Source organism: Gymnodraco acuticeps, unplaced genomic scaffold (assembly GCF_902827175.1).
Source record: "Gymnodraco acuticeps unplaced genomic scaffold, fGymAcu1.1, whole genome shotgun sequence".
In the NCBI taxonomy this organism is placed as follows: Eukaryota; Metazoa; Chordata; class Actinopteri; order Perciformes; family Bathydraconidae; genus Gymnodraco; species Gymnodraco acuticeps.
Genome location: NW_022990243.1, coordinates 298,191 through 318,331, shown reverse-complemented (window position 1 = coordinate 318,331; position 20,141 = coordinate 298,191). Strand labels below are relative to the sequence as shown.

Below are 20,141 nucleotides of genomic sequence, written 5' to 3'. Positions count from 1 at the left end.
TGTGACCGTGCTATAGTTCCTTTATAGCCCAACATTAGCCACCTTTAGCTTAGCGGTGGTGAAGTCATGTGACCGTGCTGTAGTTCCTATATAGCCCAACATTAGCCACCTTTAGCTTAGCGGTGGTGACGTGAAGTCATGTGACCGTGCTGTACTTCCTGTATAGCCCAACATTAGCCTCCTTTAGCTTAGCGGTGGTGACGTGAAGTCATGTGACCGTGCTGTAGTTCCTTTATAGCCCAACATTAGCCTCCTTTAGCTTAGCGGTGGTGTCGTGGAGTCATGTGACCGTGCTGTAGTTCCTTTATAGCCCAACATTAGCCTCCTTTAGCTTAGCGGTGGTGACGTGAAGTCATGTGACCGTGCTGTAGTTTCTTTATAGCCCAACATTAGCCACCTTTAGCTTAGCGGTGGTGACGTGAAGTCATGTGACCGTGCTGTAGTTCCTTTATAGCCCAACATTAGCCTCCTTTAGCTTAGCGGTGGTGACGTGAAGTCATGTGACCGTGCTGTAGTTCCTTTATAGCCCAACAATAGGCCCCCTTTAGCTTAGCGATCGTGACATGAAGTCATGTGACCGTGCTGTAGTTCCTTTATAGCCCAACATTAGCCACCTTTAGCTTAGCGGTGATGACGTGAAGTCATGTGACCGTGCTGTAGTTCCTCTATAGCCCAACATTAGCCTCCTTTAGCTTAGCGGTGGTGACGTGAAGTCATGTGACCTCGCTGTAGTTCCTTTATAGCCCAACATTAGCCGCCTTTAGCTTAGCGGTGGTGACGTGAAGTCATGTGACCGTGCTGTAGTTCCTTTATAGCCCAACATTAGCCGCCTTTAGCTTAGCGGTGGTGACGTGAAGTCATGTGACCGTGCTGTAGTTCCTTTATAGCCCAACAATAGGCCCCCTTTAGCTTAGCGATCGTGACATGAAGTCATGTGACCGTGCTGTAGTTCCTTTATAGCCCAACATTAGCCACCTTTAGCTTAGCGGTGATGACGTGAAGTCATGTGACCGTGCTGTAGTTCCTCTATAGCCCAACATTAGCCTCCTTTAGCTTAGCGGTGGTGACGTGAAGTCATGTGACCTCGCTGTAGTTCCTTTATAGCCCAACATTAGCCGCCTTTAGCTTAGCGGTGGTGACGTGAAGTCATGTGACCGTGCTGTAGTTCCTTTATAGCCCAACATTAGCCGCCTTTAGCTTAGCGGTGGTGACGTGAAGTCATGTGACCGTGCTGTAGTTCCTTTATAGCCCAACAATAGGCCCCCTTTAGCTTAGCGATCGTGACATGAAGTCATGTGACCGTGCTGTAGTTCCTTTATAGCCCAACATTAGCCACCTTTAGCTTAGCGGTGATGACGTGAAGTCATGTGACCGTGCTGTAGTTCCTCTATAGCCCAACATTAGCCTCCTTTAGCTTAGCGGTGGTGACGTGAAGTCATGTGACCTCGCTGTAGTTCCTTTATAGCCCAACATTAGCCGCCTTTAGCTTAGCGGTGGTGACGTGAAGTCATGTGACCGTGCTGTAGTTCCTTTATAGCCCAACATTAGCCGCCTTTAGCTTAGTATGTTTCGTGCCTTCATCCAAAATATATAACAAATTAGAAGGAAAAAAATTGGGAAACCGTGTTGGTGAACACGAATCAATAGATTACATTTTGTGACTATAACACAAAATGCCGTGAGACTGGGTTGCAACATTAGCCTCCTTTAGCTTAGCGGTGCTGACGTGAAGTCATGTTCTTACACATTGCACCTTTAAACCCCCCAGTTTTCCCCCTCTCCCCTCTTAGCTGTCCCTTTGTGGTCTCCAGATGACGCCCCCTCTCATTTATATCCCTCTATCTGCCTCCCCCGTCCAGCATGCTATCGCTTTTTGTTTGAAGGAGTCGGGGAATAAGCCTCCAGTGGTAACGTATAACCCCTCGCTCTTTACCCCACTCCCCCCCACGTGTGGTTGACCAATCGCCACGCTTGTACCCCCGCCGTCAACCAATGACTGAGCGGCTCACTAATCTCTCGTCCAACCCCGAGGCTGGATGGTTTATTAGATATTAACAGAACTTATCCACATTGTACTGCTCTGCTTTAAAGAGCGTTACACAGCCGAGTCTCAGGAGGAGTAAAGGCAGCCTGAATTTAGAAAATGTAATTCCTTTCCAAGTCTAACAGCTATGGACTTGAGATTTAGAATACTTTTCAGGTTGTTAACCTTTATAAATTGGCAATATAAACTGCTTAAAGTGTACATGTTGTTTTATATTCAATGAGTGAAAAAAAAAAAAATGAAAAAAATAATATTAGTAATTAGCCACAATTCGGCCATTATTAACATTTTTATACTTTTTGCATTAAAAACATTGAAATAAATGAATTAATTGTGATTAATGATTTCTAAAATGATCATGAATCACAATGAAATAGCTAGCTAGATAGCTAACATTCACTAGCTAGCTTGCTGTATGGGTAGATAGCATCTTTAGCCAACTTCATTAATTGATAAATATATATATTTATTTTTATAATTGTCAACACTGTGGACATAAATGCAGTGATGAAGCATTGAGTCTTCTGAGATGGTCCTCCTCTGATTGGCTGTGTAATCCTGCAGTGTGTTTCTGTCTCAGTGACACAGTGTTCGTTTCCTTTGGATAAACGTCTCTGTTTATTTTCTGATTTCTGACGTGATCAGAGCTCTGCTGCATGGACTCCGGAGGGCCGAGGCCTCCATCACCTTAGCCTCACTTCATTTTCTGTTTGACACCTTTGCACTGCACCTTCTGGTGTGTGGGTGTGTGTGTGTGTCTGTGTGTGTGTGTGTGTGTTTATAGTAGCATCACTGGTCTTGCGCTTTGTTTCTGTGGGTTTTCTTTCTATCTGCAGTTTTCCTGGAGTTTGGCTGCCGTCATAGTTCAGACTCGATGGTTTTAATCTTTATTTTCATTTCTTATTATCCCCCTCTCTTCCCCTCACTCGTCCATTTGTTGTTTCTGTTTCCTGGCACAACTCTCCCTCCTCTCACCCTCCTCTGTCTCCCCCTCCCCTCTTGTCTCCCTCAGATCCGCTACAGGAAGGACCGGGTTCAGTCCAAGCTGACGCCCACCTTCCCGGTAGTGACCGGAGTCAAAGACCTGTCCAACGGCTGCGCCATCGCTGCAGCGCTGCACTACTACTGCCCCCAGCTGCTGCCTCTAGAGGGTACACACACACACACACACGCACACACACACACACGCACACACGCACGCATGCACACACGCAGGCATGCACACACGCACGCATGCACACACACACACACACACACACACACACACACACACACACACACACACACACACACATGCATGAATGTGCACATCACACGATTAAATATGTATCTTTAGCTGATGTCTGTAAAAGGTTTCCATTACGGTGGGAGAGCATCTCTGTTTCCTGTCCGTCTTCTTCTGCTGTTCCCTTTACCAAACTTTAATTTTCAAAGTATTTCACGTTTAATTTGCTGATCTCTACAAATAACTCAGTAAAGTGTTTGAAGAACACTAAATGCATATTAATGTGTGTTTGTTGTGTCTCCAGATGTGTGTCTGAAGGACACCATGTCGCTGGCCGACAGTCTCTACAACCTGCAGCTGATCAGGGAGTTCACTGAGAGCAGTCTGCAGAGCTGCTGCCCCCTGGCTGTGGAGGACCTGCTCTACGCCCCCCCCACCTTGCACGTACGCATCAACACTCTCCAACTGCATTAATATACTGTAACCTGATATTAAAGGTCCCCTATTATCCTCTTCTTCATCAATATATTACAGGTCTCAGATATATCCAGAGCATGTCTCTGATTGGCTGAAACACCAAACAGATCATTGCAGCATTCCATAATCCCCTCTGTTTCAGCCCTGTTCCAAAAGTGCTGATTCTGTGTCTGTAGCTTTAAATGCTAATGAGCTGCTGCTGGCCACGCCCCTCTGAGAGATGATTGGTTTAAAAAAACACAATGGTGCTCTAGGACAGCGGTTACCAAACGTTTTGTCTTGTGTAACCCTTGAGCTGGTCTCCATTATAACAGGGTGTCCGCGGGGTCTTAAAAAGTATTAAAAGTTGATAAATCAATTTAGCGAAAATTAAGGCTATTAAAAAGTATTAAAAAGTATTAAAGGGCATTTTCCAAGGTATTAAGAAGGTCCACAGCAACGACAAAATGAAACACCCTTTAATTTACTGAAACAATATGTCGGGAAACCCCCTCAAGGTGGCCCCATGCATAGCGTGCCATAAAAAGCTGCTTCTTATTTTAAGTTTCGTTGCCTTGCTCCGCTCCGTGGGGGGGGGGGGGGGGGGTTATCTGCTGGTGGACTCCCTGAGAGATATACAGCAGGAGAACACGCCGTCCACCGCGGAGAGTAAACAGAAGGGCCACCATGACAACCATGCTCTGGGGTCTTCTTCGCTGCTTTTGGTGTATTTGGTGGCGGCAGCAGCGCCACTTACAGGCCTGGCATATGTACTACAGCGTTTCCAGCATTTCCATCGGTCTAGTGTGAACGGACACGTTAATGAATCGAATGCGTGTGAACGGAATACTTTTTTGCGTTTGCGTATGCGTTTTACTGTATGCGTCCTCGTGGGGCCGGGGTCTAAGCCAAACTATATCCCGTCACAGAGATCTGCTATTTTAAAGTGAGGTCAACACATATTGACCCTAAATATAGTCTATATTAAGAACGAGAAAAGTCTTAACATATATATCGTTTTTTGTAAACATATGACAAATGTGCCGGGCTTAGCCCCGGACAGCCCCAGCCCAATTGAACCCCTGGGTATTTGTGAGGGAGCTCCTATATGGCATTACCCCGCTGAAGCTCACCAAAGTTTCATATATTTCATAGTTCAAAGTTTTGTCAATTGTTTTGTTTATTGGTCAAATCCTGGTTTCTACTGGTTTCTGAGGAGTTTGACTGGAATGAAAGAGCACAGAGTACAGAAGCAACAAAGCAGCATCCTGCATTAACCCTGACCTTCACAGAGAGGTTGAAGTTCATGTGGAGAGGAGGCTTCAGTCGTCTGTCTGCACTCTGTTTAGTTGTGCTATCTTACAATCAATATAGTCAATGTGAGGTAAAGTGTCGCCAATGTAACCGGTTAGAACTCAAAGTTGCGATGAGGTCTTAAAATGTATGGAAAGGGTCTTAAAAAAGGTCTTAAAAGGTCTTACATTTGACTTCAGGATTCCTGCAGATACCCTGTATAAGAACCCCCTCACTCATCTGAGATGATTTGCCAACATTCTTTCTTGTATTTAAACCCCTTGTAATAATCCAACTGCTCCTTGGATGAAAATCACTTGCATAACTCACCCTTAATACAAATGCATTTAAACTTGACATTGATACTTATTGTCAGTGAAAATTATTATATTAAGACTCACTTCTAGCAGTTTCAACAACATTAGTTAAGCCTAGAGCTTTTAAAGACACGCTTGTCTTTCATAAGCTTTGATAGTTCTGGGGGCGGGACACCAGGCTTATGAAAATTGATTTAAAAAAAGGTTCTGTGTGAAAATATATTGCAATCCCTAATCTTTCTACGCAAGCCTCTCAAATACCCCTAGGGGTCCCCGTACCCCGGGTTGGGAACCACTGCTCTAGGAGGAGATTCAGGTGATAAGGTGGGGGGGGGGTTACCTTGGTTGGTTATTGGCTAATGGTTACACAACCCAAAAAAACATAATGACATCACAAAAAGACCAAATTCTGATCTGCTGATTTTCAGACAGGTTTTTATAAAGATGGATCAGGACAAAAAGAGAGGGTCTTTGTTCCTGAAAGAGTCTCTGAACACAGAGGGGACACATGTTGATGTGGAAGAGACATGTGAATTTAGATTAGGTGACCTTTAATATACTGTAACCCGATATGAATATACTGCACACTGATATACTTTTATACTGCAGATGCATTAGTACAGTGTGTGGGAAGCAATATGAAAGGAAGGCATGCAAAACTGTGGACCTGTCACTATGTTTTTTTAATTGCGTATCCGTAACAACTCGTTTGCAATCTTATCTAATCTTTTTGCGACTCTCTTTGTAACGAGCCCACAGTCATGGTTTTTGTGTGTGTCCTTTATAATACCTCCACCTGGTGTCTCCTGTTCCTCAGCTGAACATCCTGAGCTTCATAGCTGAGCTGCTCGACTGGTTCGAGGTGAAAAAGCCTGAGTTTGTGCAGCCGGTGACACCCATCGACCTCACAGGTCTCTGTGTGGCGGTAAAACACTTCTATTTCTCCAACGATAAATATCGCCGTCCTCTAAAACTGCAGTTTCTGTCTTTCAGATGTCTCCGGGTTGCTGGACTGCACTAGCCCTATGGGCGGGAACAGAAACAGGTAGACCATCCCACCAACACACCCTAAATCAGGCAGGAGCGCTCTCTGATGGGATGTCCTAAATCAATCCTGACCTTTACTACTGCAGTATTCATTTAGCCGAAAGCAGATACAAATCTAAAGAACTTGAGAAATGAAGGGGAACTAGTTTCAGGTTCAGTGTCTCGTTTTAGTTATTTCATAAACTATGGGTGGCTTCAAACTGAATTGAATTAAAGAGACAGCATACAGTCTGATGGAAATCTGCCGCAAAGGTTACAGACTCTCTGGAATAAAGTGATGCCGTGATGACGTGTTTCAGTGTTGGACCAAAAACACATTCAGACAACCATTGACCTCCAGACCAGCGGACAGCAAGTTTTTTTTTTGTGGAGAGTTGTAAATAAACATAACTTTACTGTGTTTCTCTGTTTCAGTGGTTCTCCTGCCTTCATCTTCAAACAACCCTTTGTACCCATCAGCTCCCCGGTGTCACCAGGTAATACATACCTAGTAGTGGAGTACAAGCTCTCAAGACCTCGGACAATGTTCTTAGTTAATCTCTATCATTAATGTAAGCAACACATTCTTTCATAGACTTTTTTAACTTGAGATCTTTTCTTTTTGTGTCCTTCCAGAAAATAAAAGTTGGACAAAGAAACAAATCAGGTAGTTATTCTTCAAAGTAAGGCTGGGCGATATGGAGAAAAAATCAAATATCACAATATTTGTTCTCGAGTGAGGGAACAATGGAGCGTGAGATGGGCCGGAGAATCGGAGCAGCGGGAGCGGTACTGCAGTCGCTTTACCGCACCGTTGTGACGAAAAGGGAGCTGAGCCAGAAGGCAAAGCTCTCTGTCTACCGGGCCATTTTCGTTCCTACCCTCACCTATGGTCATGAAGGATGGGTCATGACCGAAAGAACGAGATCGCGGATACAAGCGGCCGAGATGGGTTTTCTCCGCAGGGTGGCTGGTGTCTCCCTTAGGGATAAGGTGAGAAGTTCGGTCATCAGGGAGGGACTCGGAGTTGAGCCGCTCCTCCTTCGCGTCGAAAGGAGCCAGTTGAGGTGGTTCGGGCACCTAGTTAGGATGCCACCTGGGCGCCTCCCTAGGGAGGTGTTCCAGGCACGTCCAGCTGGGAAGAGACCAAGGGGTAGACCTAGGACCAGGTGGAGGGATTATATCTCTTCGCTGGCCTGGGAGCGCCTTGGGATCCCCCAGTCAGAGCTGGTTGATGTCGCCAGGGAAAATAAAGTTTGGGGCTCTCTGCTGGAACTGCTACCCCCGCGACCCGACCACGGATAAGCGGGAGAAGATGGATGGATGGATGGACAATATTTCTGATCAAGTACCTCAAAATTGGGATGAAATAATAATAATTTGGATTATCCGTAGATAAATGAAGAAGGGGGTGAAAGCAAATTATTGGTAGAAACAGATAGGAAGACAATCAATCGATCAACCAATCAATCGATCAATCAACCAATCAATCAACCAACCAATCAATCACTCCATCAAAATACTTGATTTACCCCAGCGGGGGGTAAGGTTTAGTGACAGTTGCACCATATAAGTATAAAATAAATACTTATTCATAGAAACATAAACATTTGCAATAAAAGATCAGAAACTGAATGAATGCGATGTTAAGAAATCCTCATATATAACTACCTTAATACGGTATTAATATATCGCCCAGCCCTACTTTAGATCTCCATGCAGTTTGTACAGTAAATGTTGTACATTCATATGTTATCTTAATTTCTTTAATTCTTACTTTGGCTTTCATTGTCTCTGCTTTTCTTGTTTTCACAACCCATCCGTTCGTCCTTGCAGTCGTCCTCTGTCCGCCGTGACGTTCAGCATCCCATTCGGGCTGGACAGTGATGTAGACATTGTGATGGGAAACCCCATAGATGCTGTCTTTCGCTCTGTCAGCAACGACAGCCTCTCCACCGGCATCCCAGCGATGACCACCTCTGTGACGGGGAAGCCTTGTGTCCCGTACGGTCCTCCAGAGGAACTGAGCCACCTGGTCAGCGCTTCAGCCCCATCGCAGCGCTCGTCCTGGGGCCCTTACGCCCACACAACGCCCCTGGGAGAACTGCCCACCATCGAGGAGGCCCTGCAGGTGGTGCAGACCCCCAAGAAGGGAAGGACACCAGAGAAAAGTGGAAAAGGAGTGTTGGGATCGAGACCTGAGCCAAGGTTACGTCCTGAAGGAGCCCCGGCTGGTTTCTTCCTGCACTCCCCCGAGGAGGATCAGCTCAGCAGCTCCGCTCCCTGTCGCTCCGGAGTCCTCCATCGGCCGGTTGGTGGGGAAGCGGGAGGCAATGAAAGGCGAGGAAGAGGAGAGAGGAAGGAGAGGTCAGGACGAACCTCCGATATGTCCCGTGATGACGACTCTGTTCTGCGAGATGGCAGCGTTGACTCCTCTGAAGCGTCCGATGATACGCCCAGAAACGCCCCGGGGAACATGCGACCAGGCGGCGGACGGCAGCGAAACAGCAGCAACAGCAACAGTCCACGCATGACAAGCTTTGCAGAGCGCCGGGATCACAGAAGAAGACAGCCTGCTGCTGCTGGAGAGGAGTCGGCCTCTGCTCCAACAACACCAGGGACTCCACACACACCCTCCACCCCAGCAGGGGCACTGGGACACCAGGACAGCCCCGGCTCCAGAGGCCCTGAACTGGGCTCTGAGGCCTGGGAGTTAGGCGCTCGTCTGGAGGAAAAACGCAAAAGCATTGAAGCCCAAAAAAGACGCATCGAAGCCATCTTTGCCAAGCACAGACAGAGGCTCGGAAAAACTGCCTTTTTGCAACTGAAAAGAGAGCAAGGAGAGGGGGGAGGGGCGGGAGCCGAGGAGGCTAGTCTCACCCTGGAGGAGAGCCTCACTTGTATGGAGGCGCAACTGAAACAGGAGGAGGAGAGGGAAGAGAAGGAGAAAGAGAAGCCGTCTGCATCCAACCCTCCTCGGTTAGAGAAGCAGGTCACATTCTCCATTGAGAATAAGAAGGTTCCAGAGAAGGTCGGAGAAGCTGCTTTTGTGGAGTGCAACGAGGTGGTGCAGAAACTGAGTGAAGCTCTGCAGTCTCTACAGAAGGACATGCAGAAACTCACAGAACAGCAGCAGCAGCTCATGAGCAACCAAAGACCCACAACCACATCCAGAACCGCGTCCAAATCTACACCTAGAAGTACCCCCAAAACACCCCCTCACACCCCGACAAAGACACCTCCAAGAACCCCAACCAAGTCTTCTTCAAGGAGCATAAGCAAGGCCTGGGTGATCCCTGATGCCGGTGCTGCCGACTCCCCGTCCCGGCGCTCTCACCTTCTTCCCCTCTCCGCCTCCCCAAAGACTATCATGTCGTCCTCCTGCCCGAATCCCCGCACAAAGATCCAGTCCTCATCGTCTCACCGCAGCCCGAAGCACCACCCTCGTGCCCAAAATCCGCCTCACCCAAGACCCTCCGAACTAAAGTTTCCCACATACAACCGGGCCTTGGCACCGACACACAACGTGGACACCCTCCCCCATTTGAGGCGGGTATCCCCCAGCAAGTATCAGGATCAGTCATCCTCTTCCTTCCGAATCGGCGGGCCTCGGACGCCTGAAGACTCTCTGCAGGGTGTCCAGCAGCCGCAACACGACGGAAACACCTCGGACACGGCCTCCAGTGAGACCCCGACTCAGTTCAGCATTGAGCTGGAAGACATGGAGGCTGTGGGAGGGCTGCCGGTCTTACCTCGACACGACCGCCAGACAGGTAGAAGCAGCTCCGGAGCGCCCTCCGAGTGCTCGTTTGAGAGCGAGTCCTTGTCTCTATCTGCTGCTTTAGGCGCAGTAGGCGCAGGGAAAAGATGCAGCATGATTGAGGTGTCGCGGTCCTCTCTCGGAGGGCCGGAGGGGGGCAGCGACGTGCCGACCGATGAAGGGCAGGAGTTTTCTTCTGATTCTATGAGCGACCACACAGAGTCTGGGGTGGAACCTGCTGGAGGACTCGCTGCTGAACCTCTGGACCCCGTAGAACAGCAGCTGGACCTGGCAGCAGCAGGAGGTGGTTGTTTGCCCGAACAGGAAGCTGAAACTGAAGCAGAACCGACGGAAACTTTGGAAGAAAGTATTGAGCAGAATGAGCCCGGGCCGAGAGGAGGGATCGGATTCTTCTTTCAGGTGAGTGATGGCGAAACAACATAGAGGTGAACAAAGATTTAATTACAGCAGGGGTGAAGGGATCAAGGGATGAAGGAAGGGAAGAACGAAGGGCTAAAGGTATCAAGGGATGTACGGACGGAGGGAGGAAGGGATGAAGGCATTAATTCATGTAGCTAGGGTTTAAGGGATATAGGTATCAAGATATTTAGGGAAGGAGGGATAAATGTATGAGGAGATGTAGGAAGGGAGGGATGAAGGGATGTAGGGATGAATTGATCAGTGGAGGAAGGAAAGTAGGGTGGAAGGGATGAAGGGAGGGAGGCATACATTGATAAAGAGAAGTAGGACTAAAGGTAATAAGGAAAGGATGAAGGGATCATGGGAGTGAGGGATGTAGGAATGAAGGGATGAATTGATGAAGGGATGTAGCTAGGGAGCTATAAAGGGAGGTAGGGAAGATGGGAGAGAGGGATGAAAGTATGTAGTAGGGAAGGGATATATGAATTAAGGGATGTAGGAATATTCATAACCTCAGTTAACTGCCATGACAGTCGATATATGATGCTGTTTGTGTGTTTGTGTGGTTGTGTTTGTGATGCTGGTTGTGTGGTTGTGTTTGTGATGCTGGTTGTGTGTTTGCAGGGAGATGTGCACAGTGAGGAGGAGATGGCCCAGCGCAGAGCTCTGCTGCTGGAGAAACAGCAGAGGAGAGCGGAGGAGCTCAGGAAGAGGAGGCAGGAGAACGAGCAGGAGAGGGAGAACAGGTAACACCATCCTCGTTGTAGATTAATGTGGTGCGGTGGTAAAGTTACCAGTTTCAAGGTCCAAGGCTTTATTGTCATGAGCTCAGCAGCTACAGTGATATGGCAATGAAAAACAGAAGTCCTCTTCCAACAGAGCAACATGAATATATATAGGACATAGAACAAATAAAACAGATCAAATAGTGCAAGAGAATGTTTTGAGATGTGCAAGTTAATACAAATAAAATAGAATATAATAGAAATAGTGCAAGAAGAGTCTATATACAAGTAAATGGAATGATTTATTAGATAGATAATTTGCTAAATACAAACAGATGAATGTTTATGGATGTTCTTTAAAAAGTTCAGGTGTTTAGTAGTCTTATGTAAAAGTAACCCCACTGCTCTTTGTTTCAGACCCTCCTCCACCCCCCCTGCAGGCCACACCTCCCCCTCCCCCACTCCTCCAGATACACCTTTCAGGCGGGGAAACTTCACGAGACTGGAGTACGATCGGCGGCATCAGCTCAAGATCATGGACAACTTTGACAAAATGCTCCAGGAGAAGCTGAGCAGTTATGGCCGATCCTCCGGGAAGAAGACCAGGTCCCGTCCCCGCAGTATGACCCGCGAGGAGACCAAGCTGTCTCTGAGTCCAGCCAAGGGAACCACGGGTACTGAAACCATCGTTTTTAGGAATGTAGTTCAGGAAAGGGGAAACCCAAAAAGATGATTAGGGCCTCTCCGTCCTCAAAAACAATTGAGCGACCAATCAGAATCAAGTTTTCCACTAAGCCAGGTTTTCATTTCTTATTATGTCTGTTTCTCCAGGCGCTAAGTTGACCAAAGTCCACTCCAACCCCTCCCTCAACCTGACCGCGACGGACGACCCCGGGAACAGAACCCCCCCCAAGAAAGCCCCAAGGTAAACTGCTGCAGAGATTTTATATACTTTACTTCCATTAACACCGCAGCACAGCCGAAGGGATGGGAGTGTCTTTATAGCTCAATTGTTAAGTGGAATATCTCTCCTAACATTGAATGGATTGCCATGATGTTTGTACAAAAGCTCCTGTATTACCATTGTGTAGCACCTGAGTGTAGAGCATGGTAGATGAATGATCTACTAATGCTAAAATGCTATGCTATGTCATCATATAACAACACTTTTCTAAATGTAAATACAATTCTTTCTAGGTAGTGTCTGAAGAATTTAAATGATGTATTTTCAAATTGCAATTAAGAAAGAAGTCCCGTTGCATGATCATTTTATATATTACAGATATGTATGCATGTTATGTCCTGTGTTAACATTAGCAAGATGCTATGTTAACGGTCCCAGGTTAAAGATAGTTGTATCGTTAGCTCTGGTTTGCTTTTCCTCCCCCAGTCGTCCTGACTCGCCCTTAGTTTGTGTGACTCCGAGTAAACTGGTGAATCAGAACGGAGACAAAGACAGTGAGACCTCAGCGACCCCGGAGTACACAGGTGCAGTACTAATACCTGTTATTGAGTATATATATTATCAAAGTACTTGTGTTAGTACTCAGGTCGGAGCCTGTGTTTGTGTCTCAGGTCCCAAACTGTTCAAAGAGCCGAGCTTCAAGTCCAACAAGTTCATCATCCACAACGCCCTGTCGCGCTGCTGCCTCGCAGGGAAGGTCAACGAGACGCAGAAGAACAAGATCGTGGAGGTACAGCATTCATTTTACTCTCAGAGAAACAATATTTAACCCTTAATGTGATTTCCAACATGCATTACAAATCCTGCTCAAAGGTTTCACTTCAGTTGTTTCAATGTGTAAATGTCCTCATAAATACCAGGGGGTTTTCTGTGGTACTGTGTCTCTGATCTTGTTTATAAGATATATCAACATGTCGCCCATAAACAAGATGTCTCCGCGGACGTAAACAACAACGTGACGTCGTAGCTCCATAAAAACAAAGCTGTTCTGACGCTCTGTTAGATACTCAGATTTCTGGAGTCGTGATACAGCCTTTGAGGAACAGACATGTTGTTTTCTGGGTATACTATCTTTACTTGGTTCGCTAAATAAAGTCTGTGATTGTTGTTATGCATTTTATTATATCTTATGCACAGGGAGGAGGGAGTTAGGGTGTTACATTTGTGTGTGGAAAAACAAAATGCCAGAAAAATGTCTCGGGATAGAAATAACAAAATGCACACTAATTAAAGATGAAACACTAAATGCAGATAAAGGTATAATGACGTTGTTGCTCCGCCCTCAGGAGATGGAGAAGAGTCCCGCCCACCACTTCCTGATCCTCTTCAGGGACTCCAGCTGTCAGTTTCGGGGCGTTTACACCCTGAACCCGGACTCTCAGGATCTGGTTCGTCTGACTGGAGTCGGCCCGCGCTCCGTCAGCTCAGCACAGGTGGAGCACATCTACAAATACAGCTCGGACAGGAAGCAGTTCAGCGCCATCCCCTCCAAGACCATGGGCATGAGCGTGGACGCCTTCACCATCCCTGGCAGCCTGTGGCATGGAGGAGGAGGAGGAGGAGGAGGAGGAGGAGGAGCAGGAGCAGGAGGAGCAGGAGGAGCAGGAAGTCGCAGGGCCAGTGTCAACAAGAAGGCCGTCACCTCCAAGTGAGACACTCGGAGAAAACTGTTTCCAATTTATAGGAAGATGAGACGTTATGTGACAGGCCTGCACCATCTGGGGATAATAACTAGCCGTGATTATTTTAAATAATTGTGCAACTGCGATATGATTCTGGATCTAATATGGATTGATCATCTTTAAACCATTTTCAGGTCTGAGCAAAAAGTCAGACAGTTAAGAAAATCTAAATTCAGAGAAAAAAGAATCTAAAATGTGCTACGTCAAAATACTAAAAAGATAATCCCAATTTTAGGACGAAAATCGGTGAAAAATAAAAAACAAAATTCTCACTTTTTTCTCAATACTCAAAAATGATATACTGTTGGTCATGTGACCCCATGTGACTTGTGGCCCTAATACTCATCTGGATACTGAATGATCATGGTGTGATTTTTTTAGAGGATTATAGTCTCCGCTGCTCCACGGTACTCCCCGATACTCCACGGTACTCCCCGATACTCCACGGTACTCCACGATACTCCACGGTACTCCACGATACTCCACGGTACTCCACGGTACTCCACGGTACTCCACGATACTCCACATTCTGATTTGGAGCAGCAGGAGGCGCAGGAAGTCGAAGGGCCAACAAGAAGGCCGTCACCTCCAAGTGAGACACGTGCACGAAGTTTCAGAGAAAACTGTTTCTAAATATGTCGTTTATATGCAGGTAAGACGTTATGTGACAGGGCTGCAGCGTCTGGGGAGGATGACTAGTTGTGGTTACTTTAAATATTTGTGCAACGACGATATGATTCTAGATCTAATATGGATTGATGATTTTTGAAATGTTATTCACAGTATTATTGAGAAATATATTGACAGGAGAGGATAATTGCCACAGGTGAGAAGATGTTGAGGTCTGACCAAAAGCCAATTAAATGTTTAGGTCGGAGAAAAAGTCAGAATTTCGGAGGAAATCTGAATTTTGAGAGAAAAAAATTCAAGTTCTTGAAACAAAATTCTGAGAAAAAAGTCAACATTTGGAGAAAAACGTGTTATGTCACGATTCACGAGAAAAGACATCTGAATTTTGGGACAAAAGTCAACATTTGTAATGTCAGGAAAACGGGCTCTTCTTCTGAATGATCATGGGGGGACTTTTTTGTAAAGGATTTTTGTATTAAGTCTGTAGAATAATCTGCTCCAGGAAACTTCTGATATGTTCACGTATTGAGCCTTTACCAAATATCGCCCTCACTAGGATCAGTTGGAGGATTCCCCACTGATTGTGGATTTCCTAGAAATACAAAACACTATAAAACATCATTTCTACGCCCCGTGTTAATGTGTATGAAATGTCGACAGCTCACTTTTCTGTTGTTAAATTAAAGCAACACTCACACCAGAGTGCGGAGGAATGTTTGTAATATTTGAGAGGTCGCACAAGAAGAAGCACCCTGATGGTACTGATCACATCGCCCTGATGGTACTGATCACATGACCCTGATGGTACTGATCACATGACCCTGATGGTACTGATCACATGACCCTGATGGTACTGATCACATGACCCTGATGCTACTGATCACATGACCCTGATGCTACTGATCACATGGCCCTGATGCTACTGATCACATGACCCTGATGGTACTGATCACATGACCCTGATGCTACTGATCACATGACCCTGATGGTACTGATCACATGGCCCTGATGGTACTGATCACATGGCCCTGATGGTACTGATCACATGGCCCTGATGGTACTGATCACATGGCCCTGATGGTACTGATCACATGGCCCTGATGGTACTGATCACATGGCCCTGATGGTACTGATCACATGACCCTGATGCTACTGGTCACATGGCCCTAATGGTACTGATCACATGGCCCTGATGGTACTGATCACATGGCCCTGATGGTACTGATCACATGACCCTGATGGTACTGATCACATGGCCCTGATGGTACTGATCACATGACCCTGATGGTACTGATCACATGGCCCTGATGGTACTGATCACATGGCCCTGATGCTACTGATCACATGGCCCTGATGGTACTGATCACATGGCCCTGATGGTACTGATCACATGGCCCTGATGGTACTGATCACATGACCCTGATGGTACTGATCACATGACCCTGATGGTACTGATCACATGGCCCTGATGCTACTGATCACATGGCCCTGATGGTACTGATCACATGACCCTGATGCTACTGATCACATGGCCCTGATGGTACTGATCACATGGCCCTGATGGTACTGATCACATGGCCCTGATGGTACTGATCACATGACCCTGATGGTACTGATCACATGACCCTGATGCTACTGATCACATGACCCTGATGCTACTGATCACATGGCCCTGATGGTACTGATCACATGACCCTGATGCTACTGATCACATGACCCTGATGGTACTGATCACATGGCCCTGATGGTACTGATCACATGGCCCTGATGCTACTGATCACATGGCCCTGATGGTACTGATCACATGGCCCTGATGGTACTGATCACATGACCCTGATGCTACTGGTCACATGGCCCTAATGGTACTGATCACATGGCCCTGATGGTACTGATCACATGGCCCTGATGGTACTGATCACATGACCCTGATGGTACTGATCACATGGCCCTGATGGTACTGATCACATGACCCTGATGGTACTGATCACATGGCCCTGATGGTACTGATCACATGGCCCTGATGGTATTGATCACATGGCCCTGATGGTACTGATCACATGGCCCTGATGGTACTGATCACATGGCCCTGATGGTACTGATCACATGACCCTGATGGTACTGATCACATGACCCTGATGGTACTGATCACATGACCCTGATGGTACTGATCACATGGCCCTGATGGTACTGATCACATGGCCCTGATGGTACTGATCACATGGCCCTGATGGTACTGATCACATGACCCTGATGGTACTGATCACATGGCCCTGATGGTACTGATCACATGGCCCTGATGGTACTGATCACATGACCCTGATGGTACTGATCACATGGCCCTGATGGTACTGATCACATGGCCCTGATGGTACTGATCACATGACCCTGATGGTACTGATCACATGACCCTGATGGTACTGATCACATGACCCTGATGGTACTGATCACATGACCCTGATGGTACTGATCACATGGCCCTGATGCTACTGATCACATGGCCCTGATGGTACTGATCACATGACCCTGATGCTACTGATCACATGGCCCTGATGGTACTGATCACATGGCCCTGATGGTACTGATCACATGGCCCTGATGGTACTGATCACATGACCCTGATGGTACTGATCACATGGCCCTGATGCTACTGATCACATGACCCTGATGGTACTGATCACATGGCCCTGATGGTACTGATCACATGGCCCTGATGCTACTGATCACATGACCCTGATGGTACTGATCACATGACCCTGATGGTACTGATCACATGGCCCTGATGGTACTGATCACATGACCCTGATGGTACTGATCACATGGCCCTGATGGTACTGATCACATGGCCCTGATGGTACTGATCACATGGCCCTGATGGTACTGATCACATGACCCTGATGGTACTGATCACATGGCCCTGATGGTACTGATCACATGGCCCTGATGGTACTGATCACATGGCCCTGATGGTACTGATCACATGACCCTGATGGTACTGATCACATGACCCTGATGGTACTGATCACATGACCCTGATGCTACTGATCACATGGCCCTGATGGTACTGATCACATGGCCCTGATGGTACTGATCACATGACCCTGATGGTACTGATCACATGACCCTGATGCTACTGATCACATGGCCCTGATGGTACTGATCACATGGCCCTGATGGTACTGATCCCATGACCCCTGTCTGTCTCCTGAGTTTTATACATCCAGCCAAACAACAGGAAATGCCTTCTGGTGTCAGGACTTTTATTTTTGTCGGATCAAAGCACATTATGCTGCAAGATGAGAGATAAGCGTCTGATGCAGAGGAGATGTGTGAAGCTTCTGCACGGTTCGATGTCAAATGTTTGATTAAGCTGTGTGGGTACGAGCGTCAGATGCCAATTAAACACTGAACTGATATAATGTTAAAGATGTGATAATACTTCGCCTGAGTTGTTGCGCTCTCCGTTGGGATGGTGTCTCATAAGAAACCAGTCCAGTTCTCTGAATGTTAAAGGGATAGTTTGTGTGTATTTGTACACAGATTCCCTGCTTTACCTTCCTGCCCTGTGCCGCCACCAAACTCCATTCACAAAAACACTCGTTCTACAGAACACAGGAGGAGTTTCTGCTGCATGTTGGTTACTTTGGTTTATTGTGTGAGCTTCGGTGTTAAGATGGGTTGGTTTGAAACCACCAAGGTCACATAATATCAAGAACTAACCAGCGACCGACCAGCAGCTCCTCTGTCCTGTGGGGAGGAAATAGCTTGTTCTTTCAATGGAGTCTGGTGGCTCTAAGGAGAGCTAGTTAACAGCTTTAGTTCCTGTCAGAAATATAGAATAAGGCTGACATTACTCTCAATATAGTGTTCATTCAATCTGATATTGCCCACAGACGTACATGGCTTCTCCTGGCGCTGTAGTAATACACTGATACTCTCTAGCCTCTGTCTGGCACCACAGGCCTCTGCTTAAAGGTTCATTTACAAAGGTATCGTGAAGGAGACATGCATGTAGAGAGATGGATTTGTGCAGAATAATTAACGTTATTTCCAGGAAACAAAAAGGTGTTGAGGTTCGGTTGTGTCCGCTAATGTTAACAAATAAACATATTCAACGTCAATGTTAGAACGATATTTAATGGAAATACAGAATTATCTTTAGAGTTGAGAAGAGACCCTGTTGACCCCTGGTTGACCCCTGGTTGACCCCCGTCCCAGCAGCAGAGTGTAATGAGTGGTGCTTCAGCGTTCACGTGTGAAATCAGCTGGATTCAAGTCTTTCAACGGTTTCTGCGTCTCCTTTACTTTCACAGATTAAACATTTTCCAAGAACACACCATACTGTAGTTTCTCTTGTTCTTTTCAACATGCATTTAGAAATATTTATCAAAATACTACACTATGGTTTGTTGGTTCATACTATTGCAAAACATGTAAAACAGAAACATTTCGGCGTCCGCAACTACATCAGCAAGCGCATGTTCCTCTCTAATATCCCAACGTGCTTTTCAATAGCAAAACGTCTTTTGGAAGTAGTTGTTGAGTCTAGACAAGAAGAAGAACAGTGTAAAGAAATATTATTTGAATAAAGTTGATAAATATACTTACAAAACAATGGAAATGGTTTATCAGTAAATGATAACTCTTTAGTAATATCTACATTGTCCATCGAGCCAGCAGTTAGGGATCAGATCGCTTGTTGCAACATCTCTACATTTTGGATTTTTTTGCAGCAAAAATCATGTTACACAAGAAATATTTACAATTCAGGAATTAAGCTGTGAAATACTTAACACAATCTTTACATTTGAGCCATTCAGATGAATAAGAACTAGGCTGAAAACTCATCGCCTCATTCTGGGAGAGGTCCACCCTGAGACATGTATTTAATAAATCCACATCATCCCTGTGTACATAGAAATGTGATCGTAAAAAAACAGAAGTCCTTCAAAGTCAACGCGTGGGGGGTATACTACGAAGCAGGATTTTCGTTTAGCAAGATAACTTCTGGGATTTCCGGTACTACGAAGCTGGTTCGCTTTTTAGCGGGCTAGATCTCCATGGTGACTTATCCTGGAACCTAGTCTGTGCTCCGAAGCCGGATAGGTTCCAGGATAAAAGATCAACTCAGCGAAAGCACCACGCCTGCTGACCAATCAGAGCTCAGTGTGCGGAGGAAATACAGTTTAAACTGCGGTTGCAGGAAAGACAGCCGGCCAAAATCACTGACTGTGTGAACGTGAAAATGAATAGAACATCACCTCCATCTTCAGAGCAATCTGACTATTATACTATTATTATACTATTATGTTAAGAAAGCTTAATTAAATATCTGCCACAACATAAGTAACCGGATCAAAGTAACATTACGTAGCCTACAGTCCGCGGCACTGTGAGTGCAGACGTCGATATGTCCCATTATCATTCATATCACATCATATATGTTACGCCCAGACCTAGGGGAACCTAGGCGCAGCATAAAATGCACTCTCCCCACTTTTCCCACTCCCAAGAACACGGACGCCAAAACAGAGAAAGCGTTTGGTAAATGTATTTACCCAAAATGATTACACACCGGAGTAGCAAAACCACAAAAAAACAA

At 46.3% G+C, this 20,141-nt stretch overlaps 1 protein-coding gene across 4 annotated transcripts in view; it reads left to right on the top strand.

The window, feature by feature from the left end:
- Positions 1-18,878, top strand: part of LOC117548917 (calmodulin-regulated spectrin-associated protein 3-like) — a 28,806-nt gene extending 9,928 nt beyond the window's left edge. For 2 of the 4 annotated variants that reach the window (XM_034220449.1, XM_034220448.1), the window contains 14 exons: positions 1,860-1,907; positions 3,057-3,195; positions 3,574-3,713; positions 6,153-6,246; positions 6,329-6,380; positions 6,797-6,858; positions 6,998-7,028; positions 8,198-10,541; positions 11,166-11,287; positions 11,684-11,940; positions 12,098-12,191; positions 12,657-12,754; positions 12,842-12,960; positions 13,517-18,878. In XM_034220449.1, the coding sequence (XP_034076340.1) occupies positions 1,860-1,907; positions 3,057-3,195; positions 3,574-3,713; positions 6,153-6,246; positions 6,329-6,380; positions 6,797-6,858; positions 6,998-7,028; positions 8,198-10,541; positions 11,166-11,287; positions 11,684-11,940; positions 12,098-12,191; positions 12,657-12,754; positions 12,842-12,960; positions 13,517-13,882 (3,966 nt within the window). In that variant the 3' untranslated portion in view covers positions 13,883-18,878. The remainder of the gene's footprint in view (positions 1-1,859; positions 1,908-3,056; positions 3,196-3,573; positions 3,714-6,152; positions 6,247-6,328; positions 6,381-6,796; positions 6,859-6,997; positions 7,029-8,197; positions 10,542-11,165; positions 11,288-11,683; positions 11,941-12,097; positions 12,192-12,656; positions 12,755-12,841; positions 12,961-13,516) is intronic. The other 2 variants (XM_034220451.1, XM_034220450.1) reach the window with 1 other exon arrangement.
- The last annotated feature ends 1,263 nt before the right edge of the window (positions 18,879-20,141 follow it).